The sequence below is a fragment of the Rhinopithecus roxellana genome, chromosome 15 (assembly GCF_007565055.1).
Source record: "Rhinopithecus roxellana isolate Shanxi Qingling chromosome 15, ASM756505v1, whole genome shotgun sequence".
NCBI lineage: Eukaryota > Metazoa > Chordata > Mammalia > Primates > Cercopithecidae > Rhinopithecus > Rhinopithecus roxellana.
This window is the reverse complement of record NC_044563.1, coordinates 8,060,440-8,080,617: the sequence shown is the minus strand read 5'-3', so window position 1 is coordinate 8,080,617 and position 20,178 is coordinate 8,060,440. Positions and strand designations below refer to the sequence as shown.

The following is a 20,178-nucleotide window of genomic DNA, read 5'->3' as shown; positions in this document are numbered from 1 at the left end:
TACCTGAATCCCAAGGCTCCTGCAGAGAGACTTTTGACTTGGAATGGGTGCAGAATTGTTATTGTTCTGGGAGATATGAGTAGGTTATTTTCTAGTCTGCCATCATGGTAACATCAACCCTCAATACTTTTAAGTACCATCAAAATCAGTCAGTTTATAGCTGATCTTTCCTCTGTTTCCAGATTTGTATTTTCAACTACTTAATTGACATCTCTACTTTGATATTCTATAGTTACCTCAAACTCAACTTATCCTAATAGAATTTGTCATTTTATCCAATTCTGTTATGTCTTATATGCTTTATATCACTGTAGGTTTTATCTAATCCAGAAACTAGGGGATTATTTTAGATTTCTTCACACCTCATGTTTAATCAGCCAGTAAGGCTAAAACTTACCACGTTTCATTGCTTCTCTGAATCACTACAATAATACTTCATTTTTCCCTCCCACAATCCAGTTGCTTTAATCAAATTTATACTTTCTATCGCATTTTCCCATATTTCATACTTTTTTCAATGTAAATCCAAGCCTATAATTTTCCTATTGAAATACTTTCCAATGGCCCCCTACTGTCTGCAAGCTTTAGTTCAATCCTTTAGTATTAATTATTCCTCTTATTTCACATCTGAAGGATTATTTCTTCTGTCTTATTTCTACTTTTTTATACTCTGTTAATTTATATGTCATACATAGTCTTAATTTGGTAGCTGTTTGTTTCCTCCCCTAAAATAAAGTCTCCTTGTCATCAGGTACCTTATTAATTGCTGATACTCCAGAGCTTAATATATTATTCATTGGCATACAGTAGACAATCTGAAAAAAAATGAGCTAAGCGCTGAAATTCTTAGAATCAAGTAACCTCAGTTTACAGTGTTAGATAGCAATCAGTGAAACATCTTTCTAAAGTCATGTTCCATATTAGAAGAGAGGGTGAACTGAATTCAGAACAGATTTCTAGAAAATTCTCCTTATTGTGGAAAAACTGTCTGCTTTGAAAAGCAGTTGAACAGATGATCCAAACAATGATAAAAAGAAAGAACCAAGGGGAAAGAAAGATAAGAAAGATAGCAGATATGTTCAGGGCAGAAAGGAACTTTAAATAAGGAGAAGAGAAGTCAAAGAACAATGAAGGAAATATGAATTAGAGGCCTTTTGATTCATACTTTGTTAAAGTAGAAGCCAGTTAAAGTAGAAGAACTCAGACTATAAAATGTGCTTTCTACTTGTACGGACATAAGTATTTAAAGTTTCCCTGTGAATTATATGGCATCATGGCCCAAGTCAACAGCCTTCACTCTAGAGATAATAATGAATCTTTTTGACAGTCTCTTACAAAAAGCTCTATTATGGAGAGTTGACAGCTATTCAGAGTACCAGATAACAAATTCATTCTGTAATAATCTCATATTTAAATAGGGAAAAGCTTTCCCCTTGCAGCCTAGAAAAATATGAGCAGAGACATTTTTGAATACTGAGGAGAAAAATTCACCTTGTTTGTATTTTATTTTGCACAAAGTCTGTAGGCTTTGTAACTGCTTTGTTATACAGGGGTATCATTAGGACCCACATCAGGCATCAGCAGCAGCAAAATCCTCACATTTCTAGGGTTGTTAAAAAGTGTTCTCAGCTTCCTCTGCAACAGATGTAAGATCACTTTGTCTTCGAAACTGGAAAAAAAAGCAACCTCTTACAAATCATATCATGTTTCTTAAAATTATACAACTAATAAATAGGTCTTTTTCTTTAAAAATACAGGTAATACTGATATTTATAGAGAAAAATCTTAAAGTATCGTATTTCTGTCCCATTCCTATCTCAACCTTCTTCTTTTCCCTCCCTCCCTCTCTCTTTCTCTTTCTTCCTCTCTTTCTCTCTCTCTCTCTCTCTCTCTTTCTTTCTTTCTTTCCTTGTTTTTTTTTTTTTTTTTCCCCAAGGTCTTGCTCTGTCGCCCAGGCTGGAGTGCAGTGGTACGATCTCTGCTCATTGCAACCACCTCTCAGGCTCAGACTCAAGCAATTCTCATGCCCCAGCAACCTGAGTAGTTACGATTACAGGCCTGTGCCACCCTGCCTAATTTTTTTCCTGTTTTTAGTAGAGATGGGGTTTCACCATGTTGACCAAGCTGGTCTTGAACTCCTGGCCTCAAGTGATCCTCCTGCCTCAGCCTCCCAAAGTGTTAGGATTACAGGTGTGAGCCAACATGCCCAGCCTTCAACCTACTTTCTTAATTTCTGCTGGATCACTTATATCTTTTGGTATACCTTCAGACTTTTATAATAAAAATAACCATAGTCTTCTTGAACATAAATCTTAATAGATGCCAGCACCCTATCCTCTCATGACATTTCTCAACTATTACCTATTCCTTTCCTTCAAGGTAATGGTTATTTTGACTTTTAGATAAGGTCATCAATCCTGTCAATTTTTTTTTTCTAGTTTCATCAACTAAGCTTGCATCCCTAAACACTATAAGTTAGCTTTAGTTTTACCTGGTTTCAAAGTTCATATGAATGGAGTTTTAAAAACTATGCATTCTTTTGAGTTTTTATACTCAACATTTTATTTGTGAGATCTATCCATGTTGTTAAGTGCAGGTATAGTTCCTTTTAATCAGCATGTCAAATTTCAATAAAGTAATACACCTCAACTTATTCACCACTCACCCACCTGTGTTGTTTCCACTTTGGGGCCACTTTGAATAATTCTGCTCTCTATATATTCCTGGAAGTTTATCTGAATGCATAAGGGCAAACGTTTCTGTTGGTTGTATACCAAAGACTGAGATTACTGATCATAGGGTATGCACAGTGTAATTTTTAGTAGGTAATGCCCAAAAAGTTTTAAAAATTGTTTCAATAACTTATATTTCAACTAGGAGTGTGAGAGATATTTCTTTTATCCATAATCTTTGCTATCTGTTGGCTTCATCAATATTTTGAAATTCAGTCATTCCAGTAGGCATTTTAAAACATCTCATTGTCATTTTAATGTTGTTATTACAATGAATAGATTTATATCTGACATTTTGTTGTTTTATATGTGTCTCATGTGTTTTATTTTCCTTTTTTTTTTTCTTTTGTGAGATAGGGTTTTGCTCTGTCACCCAGGCTGGGGTACAGTGACATGAATACGGCTCATGGCAGCCTTGACCTCCTGGGTTCAAATGATCCTTTCACCTCAGCTGCTCAAGTAGCTGGGACCACAGGCATGTAGCACCATGCCTGGCTAATGTTTTTATTTTTATTTTTTTGTAGAGATGAGGTCTCGTCATGTTGCCCAGGCTAGTCTTAAACTCCTAGGCTCAAATGGTCCTCCTGAGTTGGCCTCCCAAAATGCTGGGAATATGGCTGTTAACCAACCAAGCCTGGCCATTGTGTTCTTTATTTTTTAAAAATGAAACATACTTTGTGTATGTTAATTCCCTTATTTTTTTTTTTTTTTTTTTTTTTTTTTTTTTTTTTTTTTTGAGGCGGAGTCTCGCTCTGTCGCCCGGACTGGAGTGCAGTGGCCAGATCTCAGCTCACTGCAAGCTCCGCCTCCCGGGTTTACGCCATTCTCCTGCCTCAGCCTCCCGAGTAGCTGGGACTACAGGCGCCCGCCACCTCGCCCGGCTAGTTTTTGTATTTTTAGTAGAGACGGGGGTTTCACCGTGTTAGCCAGGATGGTCTCGATCTCCTGACCTCGTGATCCGCCCGTCTCGGCCTCCCAAAGTGCTGGGATTACAGGCTTGAGCCACCGCGCCCGGCCAATTCCCTTATTTTTAAGCTGTTATATTTTTAGCTTTCTTAATCACTAAATAAGAACCCTAATTTATCACAGTCTACTTCAGATGAATGCTAATTCAATTCCAGTAAAATACAGCAACTTTATTCCCATATAACTCATTCCCTTTCCTTTTCTTTGAGCTATTATTGTCATATATTCTATCTATATATATTATATAACTACCAATATGGTGTTATAGTTACTGCTTTTATGATCTTATCTTTTACAATTTAAGATAAAAATGGAGAAACTGTCTATTGAAGAAGGGTTGGCAAGCTATGATACATGGACTAAATCTAGCCCACTGCCCGTTTTTGTAAATAAAGTTTTGCTGGAACAAGCCATATCCACTCCTTTATGTATTGTCTATGAACACTTTCATGCTAGAAAGTGGAGCTGAGTAGTTATGACAGATGGAATGAATGTTACTAATAACACGACCTTAAATTAAGGTAATCATCCTGGATTACCTGGGTGAGCCCAATGAGATTAATGCAACTGTCTTTTAAATCAGTTAACAGAAGAAAGCACAAAAGATGTATTTATACATCTTTTGTTATTTCATAACCACCTACATAATTACTTTTACTGGTACTTTTTTATTTATTCATGTGCATTTGAGTTTCATCTGATGTCACTTCTTTTCAGTCTAAAGAACGTCTTTTAGTGTTTCTCATGAGGAATTTCTGCTAGCAACACATTATTCATCTGTGTTTGTCTCTATTTCACTTTCATTTTTGAGGGATAGTTTTAAAGGATAAATAATTCCTGCCTGTTTTTCCCCATGTACTTTAATATCCCATCCATTGTTTTGGATGAGAACCCAGCTCTTAATATTATTGTGGTTCCCTTGTATATGCAGAGTCTTTTTTTTTCCCCCCCCCGCTGCTTTCAAGATTTTCCTTTTTATCAGTTTGACATGGAGATGTCTGGGAGTGGATCTCTTTGTGTTTATTTTACTTGAAGATCCTTGAGCTTTTTGGATGTATTGAATATTTTCCATGAAATGAGGGGAATTTGAGGCCATTATTTCTTTAATTTGTTTCTGGTATTCCCCATTTTTATGGGACTCCCATTATACATGTGATGGTATCTCAAAGGATTTTGAGGTTCTGTTCAGTTTTCTTCATTTTCTTTTTTTTTCCTGTTCTTTGGACTGGGCAATATCTTTTTTGCTATCTTTATGTCTGTTTATTTTGTCTTTTGTGAGCTCACCTCTGCTCTTGAGTTCCTCTAGTGGGTTTTTCATTTCAGTTCTTGTATTTTTAAACTCTAGAACCTCCATTGGGTTTTTTATAATTTCTGCCTCTTTTATTGACTTGTATTTGATGAATCATTGTTGCCATCTTATAATTCTTCAAACATATTTTCTAATTTTTGAAGCCTTTCTTTGTTAAGTCCAACATTTATCCTTCCCTTGCTCCAAGACACTATGTCTGTTAAGTGTTGTTTTGAACTCTATGGTTAACTATTTCCTATTATTTGCATATTTTTGTTGTTGAAAACTGGACATTTTAGATAATATATCATAGCAATTTTAGATTCTGATTGCCTCATTTCCCGGGAGTGGTGGTTATTGCTAACCACCAGTATCTTGGAACACTGGAAGTCCTAACTCCCAATACCTTGGAATATGACTGTATTTGGAGTTAGGGTCTTTTAAGTGGCAATGAAGTTATAATAAGGTAAGTAGAATAAGCCCTAATGCAATATGACTGGTATGCTTAGACGAGACTAGGACACAGACACATAAAGAGAGAAGACCATGTGAAGACACAGGAAGAAGACAGCCAAGTGAAAGCCAAGGAGAGAGGCCTCAGAAGAAACTAACCCTGCCAACACCTTGATCTTGAACTTCTAGCCTCTAGAATTGTAAGAAAATAAATGTGTTGTTTAAGCCACAGTTTGTGGTGCTTTGTTATAGAAGCTCTAGGAAAGTATTAGACACCTTGAACCAGTAAGACTTCTACCCTTTCCTAATGAATCAGTGTAGCTTGAGCAGTATATTCAAAGTTGAGGCTGCCCCAGCTTTTACTTTATTTTTGCAAGGCCTCTTGTTCAACCAAGGGCTCACTACGACCTTCTCCAGTCTCCTTAGTATGTGTATAGCTTTGCACATATTTATATTCTTCCAGACTACAGGGGAAAAGTAGGAAGTTATCAAGGTCCACTGTGGCTGTCTTGTTCTTCAGATTTCTCTGTTGAGTTTCTGGTAGGTTGCTAGTAAATTTTTTGCCCCAACAAGTATTGTGATCTTAGTCAGGCTAGGAATGACATTGGCCTTACCTGCTTGTTTGTCACTGGGATTATGGTTGTTTTAATAACCCTCTTGGTCATAGAACATTCTGAGCTCTGTTCCAAATAAAACTAGTCATCTCAAGCAGTGAGTCATCTCACAGTCTGACCCACCAAGGTAAACTTCTGCGTAATGGAATCTGAGGGTGGGGTGGTATATTAGTCTGTTTACACACTGTTATAACAAACTTGTCAAGACTGGGTAATTTATAAAGGAAAGAGGTTTAATTGACTCACAGTTCCATATGGCTGGGGATGCCTCAGGAAACCTACAATTATGGCATAAGGCAAAGGGAAGGCAAGGACCTTTTTCACATGGCAGCAGGAGAAAGAAGAGTGAGTGAATGAGGAACTAGCTAAACACTCATAAAACTATCAGATCTCATGAGTACTCACTCACTATCATGAGAATGGCATGGGGAAAACTGCCTCCATGATCTAATTTCCTCCCACCAGGTTCCTCCCTCAACACCTGGGGATTACAATTCAAGATGAGATTTGGGTGGGGACACAAAGCCTAACCATATCAGGTGGGAAGAGTGGGAACAGTACCAAACTAACATGCCACAGACATCCACTGTTCTTACTGAGGTCGAGTAGATTTTCTTAAATAAACACTTTGCAAGTTCTCGTATGCTTGGTCAACTTCCTGACTCTTTAGAAGGTTGTTTATTGATAATTTTGTTCAGTTTTATAATTTCATTTTTAGGGAGAGTTACCATGTCCCCAGTCAGCCATTCTGGAAATGCAACTCATTCTCTCTCTTCAGAAATCCTTTTACCATATAGTCTTATAGTTGTTTCTATATTTCAATCAGTTGTTGATCACAGTAGTTTTCCTTGACCATCCTACATGAAATAGTCTTGCCTTATCTCCTTACTTTGCTTTATTTTACTTCATAACATTTTTCAGTTCTTGACATTTTATATTTTTATGTGTTTGTTTATTGCCTTTCTCCCCCAATGGAATGCAGACTCTCTAATGGAAAGGACATTGTTTTGTTGATCATTGCATCCTTAGTGCCTATGATAATGCTTAGCAAATAGCATGCTCTCCATAAATATTTGAGAAAGAATGAATGAATGTTAGATATGTATTCTTTTAAGCTTGTGAGAAAATAATCATTCTCATAAACTTTTGTGAGTTGTTATAGCATTTTGGGATGTTGTTACATTTGATTCTGCAATTACATTTCTAGGAATCAACCACCTAAAGAAATAGTGGTCTTGTATGCAAAAATATTTATACTCAAGTGTTCACTGCATCATTGTTTATAATTTAGAAAAAACTGGAAACCAAGCTACATATGCAGTAATTAGGGAATGTTGAATACTAAGAAAAACAATGAAGGTAATAAAAGGCATTATTTAGATATGTTTTGTAATGGAAAGATATTTCTAATCATTGCCAAAAATGCATATGACAAAACAATGTGAATATAATGCATACAATTAGTAAAAAAGAAAATGTGTGTGTATTGGTCTTTTTTTGTGTGTAGAATTGGATATGTGGATATCGTAAGAACTATATTAAGGAAACAATCACTTTTTACTCTATATGCTTTTTACTTTTAAATTTACCCTCATGTATTACTTTTATAATTTTATGTTTTCTATTTATAAAATAATATTAATAAAAAATAAAGGCAATATCACACATTCCATTCATATTAGTTCTAAATATTTTGCATCATCTCCTCATTTTTATTTGTATTCATCTCCTCATAGAGTGTAGTTACTAGAAATCAACATCTTTTGATTTGCCAGAGAGTGGGTAAACACTTACCAAATTGGAACAGCTGCATATTGAGTATGTAAGTGCAACAGAAAATTCCAAAGGGTAGAAGAACAGTAAAATACGTGATACTTCCCTCCCAAGTTTCTATAACCAAAAAACAGGGAGAAATCTTATGTTATTATCTTTAGTGAGTGCAAACATGATCATGGAAGGAGCTACTGGTATGAGAGTCAAAAAAAAAAAAAAAAAAAAAAAAAGGAAGGAAAATAAGAACAGATAAACCTTTCACCATTTGAGTTCCTTAGACATTTCTATTCCTTTGCCCTCTGCTACACTTTCCCTAGCTTTCGGTTCCTCAGTTCAGCATCTGTGGTTTCTGTATTTGATCTCCATTGCTTAGCATTCTTGTCTCACTCTGACAGCTTTTACAGAATCGCTGGCACAGCTCTCTATCTAAACTCTTCAGTTACTAAGATTTGACTCTTCTGTCTCTAATGATAAGATGGCCACCAACAGATTTATCAAGCAATCCTTTTCTATTAAAACAGCTATTATTAATGACAACCCTTTGTAAATTTACATACATGGTGATAAAACTCTCACATACATATTGCTCTAATATCATTTAAAATGAATAATAAATTCAAAAAGAGTTCAAAGAACATTTAACTTGGAAGCATAAGGTGATTGTGACTGCTGGGATCAATCTGGGATAAACAGATTCCCTTCTGTTGCTATCAGAAAGGTATTTTCAACCACAAATCTGATTAGTTAGTTACGTGAATAATATTGGTGCTCATCCTGAAAATGTGGGTTTTGTGCTGGCTGTGGAAAGACAAGAATGATACTCAGATCTAGAAAGAATGACATCATAATTATCTCCCCTTCAATTCCTTCTCTAACTCTTCCTCCTCCTTCTTTGTTGGGTTTATTTAACATCTTTTATATTCAATAAACTATCTGGTAGTAGGAATTAGATGATAGGAATGCAATGACACATAAAAACTTCCTGATTTCTTACTTAGAGTTTATAATGAAGTAGAAGAGACAGAAAGATAATATAAGGTACCATATAAAATGGATAAAAACTTGCTCACTCATTATACGGGACAGGAGGGACAGGAGGTTCACTCCAAGCTATTACGCTCTGGGAAGGCTTCATAAAGTGGTAGGAACTTTGCAATAAGGGTAGGACTGAGAAAAACGAAGAGAGGAAGCAGCATTCTAGGCAACTTTAAATTTTTTTGCTTGTTTCCTTGTAACCTATCTTGTTTCAGAAAGAGTTTAATAGCATAAATTAAAAATGTGACAAAATAATTTAAAAATTCAGACATAAAATAGAACCAATAGTAAAGTTAAAATATATATCAGAACAACCTATGGTTTTTAATGTGAGAACAAAACTGAATGTAAGCAATATAACGTTTTGAGAATTATAGTGTTCATTCATATACGGTATAAACAGGAAGATAAGGGAAAGATGTAGAAGGTTCGAAATACCAAGGTAAATAATTTTGATTTAATTTTGTTGGCAGAAATCCACAATAATAATCATAACATTTTAGCTAGAAAGTACTTGGGACTTCTTAGCTGACAAGACTGTGAAAAGTCATTTTGCCCATATTCCTTATTTTCTTATTTAATTTTTTTTGAGACTGAGTATTGCTCTATCACCCAGGCTGGAGTGCAATGGCGCGATCTCGGCTCACTGCAACCTCTGCCTCCCGGGTTCAAGCGATTCTCGTGCCTCAGCCTCCTGAGTAGCTGGGATTATAGGTGCCCTCTGCCATGCCCAGCTAACTTTTGTATTTTTAGTAGAGACAGGGTTTCACCTTGTTGTCCAGGCTGGTCTCAAACATCTGATCTGAAGTGATCCGCCTGCCTTGGCCTTCCAAAGTGCTGGGATTACAGGCGTGAGCCACCTCGCCCGGCCCCATATTCCTTAATTTATATGAGAGTGCTATTCTAAAACTCCCTCCCTGACTGAAAGCAGCAAAAGGTCAGCCAGATCAGCTCAAATATGAAAACAACCTAGGAAACACACACACACACACACACACACACACACACACACACACAGAGAGAGAGAGAGAGAGAGAGAGAGAGAGAGAGAGAGAGAGAGAGAGAGAGAGAGAATGAATGAGTCCCTGGCAGATGATGTAAACTGTAAGCTTGTGGACCCACAAGTCCCTGGCAGATGATGTAAACTGTAAGCTTGTGGACCCTTAACGTCCCCCTTAATAACATGTCACAGGTATGGAGAGAAAGTATGTAGGGGAGGAGGAGGAAGTTTATCCTTCACTTGCAAGGACGCTTCTACTCATTACTGAAATTGTTATTTGTTTTGTTCTGTTGGTCAAACAAGGTGTTTCACTCCAATTTGTCCTTATTTTGAATGTGAGATTTTGTATTAGTTTTGCTAAGGTCTTTTACTGCACTAGTATTCTATGATTCTGAATTTAAAGCCAATATAATTAAAATACACCTATTGTGTTATCAGTAAAGATCTTCACAGTTACTGGAGAACTAAATAGAAACAAGTTACGTTTATTTATATTTAGCATTTTTGGCCTTAAAGCAAAATTCATGTAAGATGCAAAGATAGGCTATGTATGAAAAGCTCTATGTTAAGCCAGAAATTGCTAGATGTCTACAATTTGAACCGTATGTGTCAGTAGCAGAATTCTTTTGTTTATTTGCAAAATGGTTCTGTGGTCCCAGATTATACTTTTCTTTTATTAAGAGAATCATTAAGTGACTCTGTGCCTAATACATAGACACTTGCCACTGAAGTTTTCAAATTTTTACTCACTTTAATTCAGCAAGTCAAGAATTCAAACATTCTCTTAATATTTACTAAAACTCACAGCCTAGAATTATGTTTGATTTAAAAATTTCCATCAAGAACTCACTACTAAATCAAAGAATTTCATGAGGACCAATAAAAGTGACCCTTTTTGCCTTAAATCAACTTGGATTGTATTTCCCATTACTTAAAACCAAGATAACCCTAATTAATATATACTAAAATGAAGAATAAGCAATATTTGGTAATTATAAAGACAGTAGAAAGAGAGATGAGGTATTATGTCAAGGTTTTGTGTGTAGGAGATTGAAACGAGGGAGTCTCAGTGTGTACCTTTGAGGAGGTAAGTAATTTCCATTTTCTATCTATTGAGCTTGATATGATAGTGATAGCAGCATAGCCAAGTAGAAAAGTCAAGCTAGCTTTTAAAACAACAGGCCAGGAGTTTGGAAGAAAGAACAGAGCAGTTAACTGGCAGGCATTTTCTTCATTTTACACAAAAGAAAACTTAGAAACAGGTAAGTTAAGAAACTTTTCCATGGGTTTACACACAGTGAGTACTGAGGATAGTATTTAAATAAGTGCACTCTGATTCTGGAATCTATAGAATTAACCATTTTGCTACATGAGGAGTATATTTTAGATTCATGCACTTTTCTGATGCTGCCTGGGAACACTGATAACTTGATGAGTTTGTAGATTTAGCCAAGACCCTTACTTATGTTAGAAAAGTTGGCACGTAAAAGTCCTGTAAAATGTTGGCTGCCTTAGCAAGTGTAAGTACATAATTCTATAATGGCACTAGAAAAAGATGGTGGTTTCGAGATATAAGTCTAATATACAAGTTCATTTTGTGTAACTAATCACAGCAAACTTGTGCTGAAACTTGTGATTTTGAGAGACTGTAAAACTGGTCGTTATTACTGAGTTCGGATCAGATAAATACAGACTACAGTGGTTTCTCACACTGACTGCAAAAGGCAATCCTTGGCAATTATGCCATATTAAACCGATAATTAAAAGTTTATGAATAAGAATGGTGACATATCAGTTGAAACAATTATGCACTTAATAACTTAAGTCCTCCTTCCCTATTCTCTGCCCTCAAAATTAGAACTAAAGATTTGTAGATTGAATGTTCAGGGCAACTGGACAATTTTCTTACGATTTATAGGGAAAATCTGGTCCATGTTTGTTTACATAATCACTCATTACAGATAATATATTTTGGAGAATTACTGCATTTTTCTCTTATTATCTCACTGTCCTCCAGGGTTCTGTTCTCCAGGTTTGTGTTCTTCCCTCTGACGTCCCCCTTAATAACATGTCACAGGTATGGAGAGAAAGTATGTAGGGGAGGAGGAGGAAGTTTATCCTTCACTTGCAAGGACGCTTCTACTCATTACTGAAATTGTTATTTGTTTTGTTCTGTTGGTCAAACAAGGTGTTTCACTCCAATTTGTCCTTATTTTGAATGTGAGATTTTGCATTAGTTTTGCTAAGGTCTTTTACTGCACTAGTATTCTATGATTCTGAATTTAAAGCCAATATAATTAAAATACACCTATTGTGTTATCAGTAAAGATCTTCACAGTTACTGGAGAACTAAATAGAAACAAGTTACGTTTATTTATATTTAGCATTTTTGGCCTTAAAGCAAAATTCATGTAAGATGCAAAGATAGGCTATGTATGAAAAGCTCTATGTTAAGCCAGAAATTGCTAGATGTCTACAATTTGAACCGTATGTGTCAGTAGCAGAATTCTTTTGTTTATTTGCAAAATGGTTCTGTGGTCCCAGATTATACTTTTCTTTTATTAAGAGAATCATTAAGTGACTCTGTGCCTAATACATAGACACTTGCCACTGAAGTTTTCAAATTTTTACTCACTTTAATTCAGCAAGTCAAGAATTCAAACATTCTCTTAATATTTACTAAAACTCACAGCCTAGAATTATGTTTGATTTAAAAATTTCCATCAAGAACTCACTACTAAATCAAATAATTTCATGAGGACCAATAAAAGCCTCATCTTACCTCCTAAGATTTCAAAATTATTAGAAAGAATAATTTTAAAATTAATACGTTCCCATAGAATTGGTCACTTACTGCTTGTCCATAATTCCTGTATGACGGAGAATTGAAATGAGACAACTCTATTATTGTTAGAGTTACTGCAGTAATTGTAGTTATTATGCAGAAGATGTTTATGATTAAAGTACATATAATCTGAAAAGGAGACAGAAGGTAAATTTATTATATTCAGAATAAACATTTTGGTGTAATAGTTTGCATTGCTGAAAAAAGTCATCTAGTTAAAACTTTGATCTAGTTTCTGAAGTCTTAGAAGTATTAAGTCTTAAGAAAACATTTTTCTAATTTATATAAAGCCCAGTTAATCTGGAGGAAACATGAACACTGTCAGTCCATTAATCATTAATCTTCCATTTAGGCTAAAAAGTATTGTATTTTTCAATGTTATAAGTCATTTGGAAGAAAGCATATAAGATATGATTTGGACAAAAGTGGTTCCACTGTAAGAAAAAAAGAAAATGGAAAATGACTGCTTGTAGAAATAGGAGTCAGTTGATAAAATTTTAATCCTGGGTTTTCATTACCTAAGGAAATCTATCAATATCTTCAGACATCAGTTTTGTATCTGTCAAATTATGAGGGCAGACTAATTTCGAAGGTGTGTTTAGCTCTCAGATTCTAAAGTGTTCTTCTTCCCAGTATCTATCCACCTATACCATGCATGGATCTTTAATCTGGACCAATTTCCTACTTTATTACAAGATACCATCTTGTTCCCAAATTGGGTAGTTCAGAAAATGAAGTTTTACAGTAGTATAATGTCTATATCTAAAGGCATTAGGTCCTATTAAATTTTTTAATTATAAAGTTTACACAATGTTAAAAGGTAGAACATCAAACAAAACAAAAACTATATATACATTTAGAAACCTATACATAATCATGATTTTAACCAATACAGTGTATTTGTCTACATTAAATTATGTTCTTCTAGATTCATTCTTAATTCCTTCATTTATTTTACAGGTAGCATAGATTCCTTCATTATTTAGACATTATATTTTCATTAAAACTTAATATTTAGCTTTGTGAAAAATGATTTCTAGAGATACCACAAACATTTCAACTTACTCCAGATCGAGTCGGATACTTTGTTACTCCTATTATGAAGACTCCTGCAATGATAAACTGGATATAAAAACATATTTATAAATACTCATTGATAGTGCTTACCAATTTAGAATGTACTTTTAACAACTCTCTTCTAAGTCAATTATTTTAAGAATGCTAATAGTAACAAAATACACAGAAGTTTTAGTAGATGGGTCAGGATAAATTTACATCATGTAGTAATACATTGAAAGGTAGTAGTAGAGTCAGTCATAACAGAAACATATAGGGGACAGTAGGCAGATTCACATTGTGATAATATGCCAGACAGCCTAAGCAGTCCTGAACCAGGAACCAAATTTGCTTTTATGTGTATGAGATACATCATATATAAGTCATTTGATTATTGCTTTTAATGTTATCCTTCCTAATGAGATGATGTCACTAATTATGATTAATATGTACATATCCAAATATGGGAAAAGTGGTTCAAGAATCTATTCCACATTGTGATGGTACAAAATATGCAGTCTCTTATGAGATTTGTAGTCGTTATTAAGGTAATGGCAGAAATTCATGCCTTTGCCTTTGTTTTTTAAAACAGAGGTTCCATTATTTCATGTCAGGAAGTCTGTCTACTTCCAAGAAGTATAAAACGATGCCATATTGTTTGAAGATAGGTTGCACAATTTCCTCAAAGTATTCCTTGTCTTGTTTGTTTTAGTGATAAAACACTAAAGAGCCAAGTCAAAGACTATTTTTGTCATGCTATACACTATAAGTAGGAAGCCCAAACCTGAAGCTTACAAACTTCCCATGGATAATTTTAAATCTATATGTTCAGCACTTCATTCCACAACAAAAGCTGAGATTTCTAAGGAGGTACACAGTGAAGGTAAGAACTAGCTCAGAATTTAAGGTGAAAATATCTTGTGAGTTTTGAATTAGAGTGCTCTCTAATGAGATTATCTGTAGATTACCATGTGTTTTACAAAATGCCTTTCAAAGGCATTTTAGGCTTAAGTGAGAAGTTTAGTATTAAATTACATTTAGTTGAAATTTTAGATAAGTTATCCTAGGAGTTAAATATACTATTTTTATAATGTGAGTGGCTAAACACTAAGGAAAATGCATCATTTATTTGGATTTTATTGGAAAATCCACAGTTTTTCTCCTATTTTTTCCCAAGGCAGTGCTTTGACACATGTGACCCAGTGCATCATTTATCATTTATCACCTATGAACTAGTGCATTATTTATGAGCCATGCATCCTTTATGAATCATGTATCATTTATCTGGATTTTGTGTGAAAATTCAATATTTTTCTCCTATTTTTCAAGGCAATCCGTTGACACTTATGAGCTAGTGTATATATAAAAGTGGGAGACCTCCTAGAGATCATTGTTTCTTCTAGTGATCACTCACTGTCTCAATGGGCAGCCATATTGTATCCTACAGCCCTCATTCCATCTGTTTGAAGTATGGGGTTAAGTGGTTTCCTTGCTCATTATTGCTATCCCACCATTCTTTCTCCTCCACCTTTCAGTCATATATCAGATTCTATAACTCACTATTCTTCATGGTTGAAGTAATCTATTGACCCCTTAGCCACTCTTCTTTCGGAATGAATTGACATTTTGACACGCTGATTCTCTCTCCAACATCACTTAATATTTGGTGATATTTTTACACACACACACACACACACACACACACATATTTGTGTATATATACATATCTATCTATCTGATCTTTTGATATGGTTTGGCTCTGTGTCCCCACCCAAATCTTATGTTGTAGCTTCCATAATTCCAATGTGTTGTGGGCGGGACCCAGTAGGAGACAGTTGAATCATGGGAGTGGGTCCTTTCCATGCTGTTCTTGCCATAGTGAATAAGTCTTATGAGATCTGATAGTTTTAAAAATGGCAGTTTCCCTGCACAAGCCCTCTCTCTGCCTGCTGCCATCCACATAAGATGTGACTTGCTCCTCCTTGCCTTCTGCTACAATTGTGGGGCCTTCCCAGCCATGAGAAACTGTAAGTTCAACAAACCTCTATCTTTTGTAAATTGCCCAGTCTCAGGTATGTCTTTATCAGCAGCATGAAAATGAACAAATACAGTAAATTGGTACCAGGAGTGGGGTGCTGCTGAAAAGATACCCGAAAATGTGGAAGTGACTTTGGAACTGGGTAACAGGCAGATGTTGGAACAGTTTGGAGGACTTAGAAGAAGACAGGAAAATGTGGGAAAGTTCGTAACTCCCTAGAGACTTATCAAATGGCTTTAACCAAAATGCTGATAATGATATGAAAAATGAAATCAAGGCTGAGGCTCAGATGGAAGATGAGGAACTTGTTGGGAATTAGAACAAAGGGTGACTCTTGTTGTGTTTTAGCAAAGAGACTGGTGGCATTTTTCCCTAGAGATTTGTGGAACTTTGAACCTTGAGAGATGATTTAGGGTATCTGGTAGAAGAAATTTCTAAGCAGCAAAGCATTCAAGAGGTGACTTGGGTTCTGTTAAAGGCATTCAGTTTTATAAGGGAAGCAGAGCATGAAAGTTCAAAAAATTTGCAGCCTGACAACGTGATAGAAAAGAAAAACCCAATTTCTGAGGAGAAATTTAAGCCAGCTGCAGAAATTTGCATAAGTAATGAGGAGCTGAATGTTAATTCTCAAGACAATGGGGAAAATGTCTCCAGGGCATGTCCGAGGTCTTCATGGAAGCCCCTCCCATCACATGCCCTGAAGCCTAGGAAGAAAAAGTAGTTTCATGGGCCAAGCCAAGGGCCCCTGTGCTATGTGCAGCCTAGAGACTTGGTGCCCTGCATCCCAGCTGCTTCATCTGTGGTTGAAAAGTGCCAATGTAGAGCTTGGGCCATGGCTTCAGAGGGTGCAAGCCCCAAGTCTGGGCAGTTTCCATGTGGTGTTGAGCCTGTGGTACACGGAAGTCAAGAATTGAGGTTTTGGAACCTCTGCCTAGATTTCAGATGATATAAGGAACTGCCTAGATGCCCAAGCAGAAGTTTGCTGCAGGGGCAGGGCCCTCATGGAGAACCTCTGCCAGGGCAGTGCAGAAGGGAAATGCAGGAGCTGCTACACAGAGTCCCTACTGCTACACAGAGTCCCTACTGAGGCACTGCCTAGTGGAGCTATGAGAAGAAGGTCACCATCCTCCAGACCCCAGAATGGTAGATCCTCTGACAGCTTGCACTGTGTGCCTGGAAAAGCTGCAGACAATGCCAGCCTGTGAAAACAGCCAGAAGCAGGGCTACACCCTGCAAAGCCACAGGGGTAGAGCAGCCCAAGGCCATGGGAGCCCACCTCTTGCATCAGCATAACCTGTATGTGAGACATGGAGTCAAAGGGGATCATTTTTGAGCTTTAAGATTTGACTGCCCCACTGGATTTTAGACTTGGATGGGGCCTATAGCCTTTGTTTCAACCAATTTCTCCCTTTTGGAACAGCTGTATTTACTCAAGCCTGTACCCTCATTGTATCTAGGAAGTAACTAACTTGCTATTGATTTTACAGGCTCATAGGTGGAGGGGACCTTGCCTTGTCTCAGATGAGACTTTGGACTGTGGACTTTTGAGTTAATGCTGAAATGAGTTAAGGCTCTGGGGGACAGTTGGGAAGGCATGATTGGTTTTGAAATGTGAAGACATGAAATTTAGGAGGGGTGAGGGGCAGAAAAACTCCCATTTTTTAAAACCATTAGATCTTGTGAGACTTATTCACTATCATGAGAACAGCACTGGAATGACTGCCCCCCCCACCCCACGCCATGATTCAGTTGTCTTCCACCAGGGAAGACAACACTTGCTGCAGGGGCAGGGCCCTCATGGAGAACCTCTGCCAGGGCAGTGCAGAAGGGAAATGCAGGGTTGGAGCTGCATTGAAGACAATTCACAACACTTGGGAATTATGGGAGCTATAAGATGAGATTTGGGTGGGGATGCACAGCCAAACCATATCATCTTTCTAGTACCTTGGGCTTGTGATTCTTGTTCTCTCCTCCAATCCCTGACTCCAAACTATCTTAGTCACTTACTCCCATAATCATTCTCTTGTCTTTGCTGTACCTTTCAAATCTTAATTTCAAGAATTCCACCTGATCACCACCTGCTATCTTTCTAGCTCATGCCCTCTAGTACTAAAATTTTAACAACCCTTTGACCCCACCTGGGTCCATAATCTGAGAACTTCAACTCTCTGTTAAATTCTTCTTTCCATCACTAACTTAAATTTCATGGCCAACCATTACAAACACTGCCCTATATCCACTTGCAACTCTTTTACACCGTTCTTGTTTTATTATAGTCGCACAACTAAACAAAAATCCAGATTGTTTTTATCCTATTGCATGGTTGCACTCATGCAGCTGACCATGGCCTGAGAAAGGCATACAACCCATATTCATATCCTGTTCCTAAACCTCAAGTGTGTCCTTAATGCTATATGAAAATAAAACCACCTCTCCATAATCTGTGCACTTTCACTTTTCCTCGATGATTATTTCATATTCTCTCACCTTTCCTCAAACAACCAAACCACTTCCCCATCCTCAGTCTCAGCTCATAATCTTGCTTAATTCATTGAGCTATTTGAAGCTACTGGAAAAACAAAAAACAAAAAACTTCCACAGGCTTCCAACATCCTATCAAAGAAAATTCTCCTTTCTCTCTCTTTCTCTGCCTTTCCCTCCTATTTTTGTACTTTGAAACCATTTATAATTAGGCTGGATAATTCTTTGTTGTGAGGAGCTGTCCTGTGAATCACAGGCTATTTAGCAGCATCTTTTGCCCCTGCCCACCTGATATACACCTCCAGCTGTGAAAATCCAAAATATCTCCAGATATTATAAAATGTTCTCAGGGGCAAAATCGCCTCTAGCTGAGAACCACTGCCCTAGATAAACTTTCTATGCTCCTAGCTATTTGTGCATCAAAATCCATCACCTCTTGCCTACACAAATACTTGATTCCAATACCCACCCCCATTTACTCATATCATCTATTTTCTTTCTTTTGGTTCAGTCCTCTCAACAAAGGATATGATGCTGTTTCTTTCAACTCACAGAAACTAATAAGCAAACCCTCTCTGGAGCCAGATTTCCCCAGCTATCACCCCATTTCTTTATACCACATTAAAGTCCTTAAAGAAGCTGTCTGTTTGCTATCTGTAATTCCTCTCTTCCTATGTTTTTCTTAAATCAACTCCAACCAGGTTTTTGCTTCGTAATTCCACTGAAACTACTTGTAAAATTTACTAGTGCACAGATTATACTGACTTCCATATTGCTAAATCCAATGGTCAATTCGTAGTCCTCATTTTATTTGACAAAACAACAAAATATAATATAGTTGATCCTTCCTCATTTCTTCTAACAATTTCTTCACTTGGCTTCCAGGATGCTATACTCTCTAGGTTTTCCCCTACCTAATGGCTATCTAGAAACCACAGAAAAGTGTCAGTAATGAAAAATGTAGAAAATGAGTACTGACTCATTGGGTGAGGAGACTGAAGTGAAGATAATAAACATGCAAGTTAATCATGCTAATGGATATTATAGTTGAGATTCTTTGCCTTTCACATATCTAGGGATGAACTGCCCTATGGCTGTTATTGTGTACTCCTGTTTCCATATCTCTTGAAACAGAACTTGTAAATTAAAGGTACTCAATATATATTTGTTGAAAAAAGGAATCTGACTTTGAATAAATTATCAACATGAGATTTAGTCACATAATTCTCCTGAAAACCTTGTTCAGAAACCATTCCCTACCTTCTATTATTGGCATGAATATTATTTATTGTATGATTAAAGCAATATATATGTATTCTACTCACAAAAATTCCCCACAAAGTACATCCTGTTTTGTAAGTTACAGGTTCATATATTCCAAAGGCTCCTTTAATTTGCCCCTTATACAAAACCAATAGGAAGTACCACATGAAAACATGAAAGATGCCAATCATAATCTGGATAGCCTGTGAGAAGAGAATGCTGTTAGTACTGAAATAATGTAATTTAAAACACAATTCCAATAAGTGTTAACTATAAGAAGCATTTAACACCTTTACAAATACAAAAGTAAAACAGCAATGCACTTAATAATGTATTTCCTGGATTGGTTATCCCAGAAAAAAGGACCAATCAGGAAGGACTGAGATATACCGAATAGGAATCAGTCATACTGAAAACAACAGGCTGTTCAATAATAGTAGCTCTGGCCAATTCTCCTGTAAGTTAACAGTTTGATTCTATCACTGGCTAGTCTCCCTACCTATCAAGTAATGGTATGAGAGGAGAATATTGGGATTACTTCAGAGAAAATGTGGTTATTAATCTACTATAATGCAGGAAGCCATAAATCCAACATTTTCTTGCACATTAGTAATTTATTAAAGATGAATCACTT

At 36.4% G+C, this 20,178-nt stretch overlaps 1 protein-coding gene across 1 annotated transcript; it reads right to left on the bottom strand.

Moving 5' to 3' along the window:
• Window positions 1–1,474: 1,474 nt before the first annotated feature.
• On the bottom strand, window positions 1,475–19,735 carry MS4A13 (membrane spanning 4-domains A13). The gene is made up of 5 exons (XM_030917187.1): window positions 19,607–19,735; window positions 13,772–13,828; window positions 12,716–12,835; window positions 7,848–7,943; window positions 1,475–1,669 (listed from the first exon to the last, which is right to left on the bottom strand). The coding sequence occupies exons 1-5, from the start codon at window positions 19,733–19,735 to the stop codon at window positions 1,613–1,615; spliced, it is 459 nt and encodes a 152-aa protein (XP_030773047.1). The 3' UTR covers window positions 1,475–1,612.
• Window positions 19,736–20,178: the final 443 nt, after the last annotated feature.

What these genes read in the sequence shown, in the direction of transcription:
- MS4A13 (XM_030917187.1), bottom strand. Translation starts at nt 19,735, where the DNA reads ATGATTGGCATCTTTCATGTTTTCATGTGGTACTTCCTATTGGTTTTG. An exon ending in ACAGGAATTATGGACAAGCA is followed by an intron (nt 7,944 to 12,715) that starts GTAAGTGACCAA and finishes TTTTGGTTATAG; the next exon opens with AAACTTGGGAGGGAAGTATC. An exon ending in TATGCAGCTGTTCCAATTTG is followed by an intron (nt 1,670 to 7,847) that starts GTAAGTGTTTAC and finishes TTTTTTTTCCAG; the next exon opens with TTTCGAAGACAAAGTGATCT.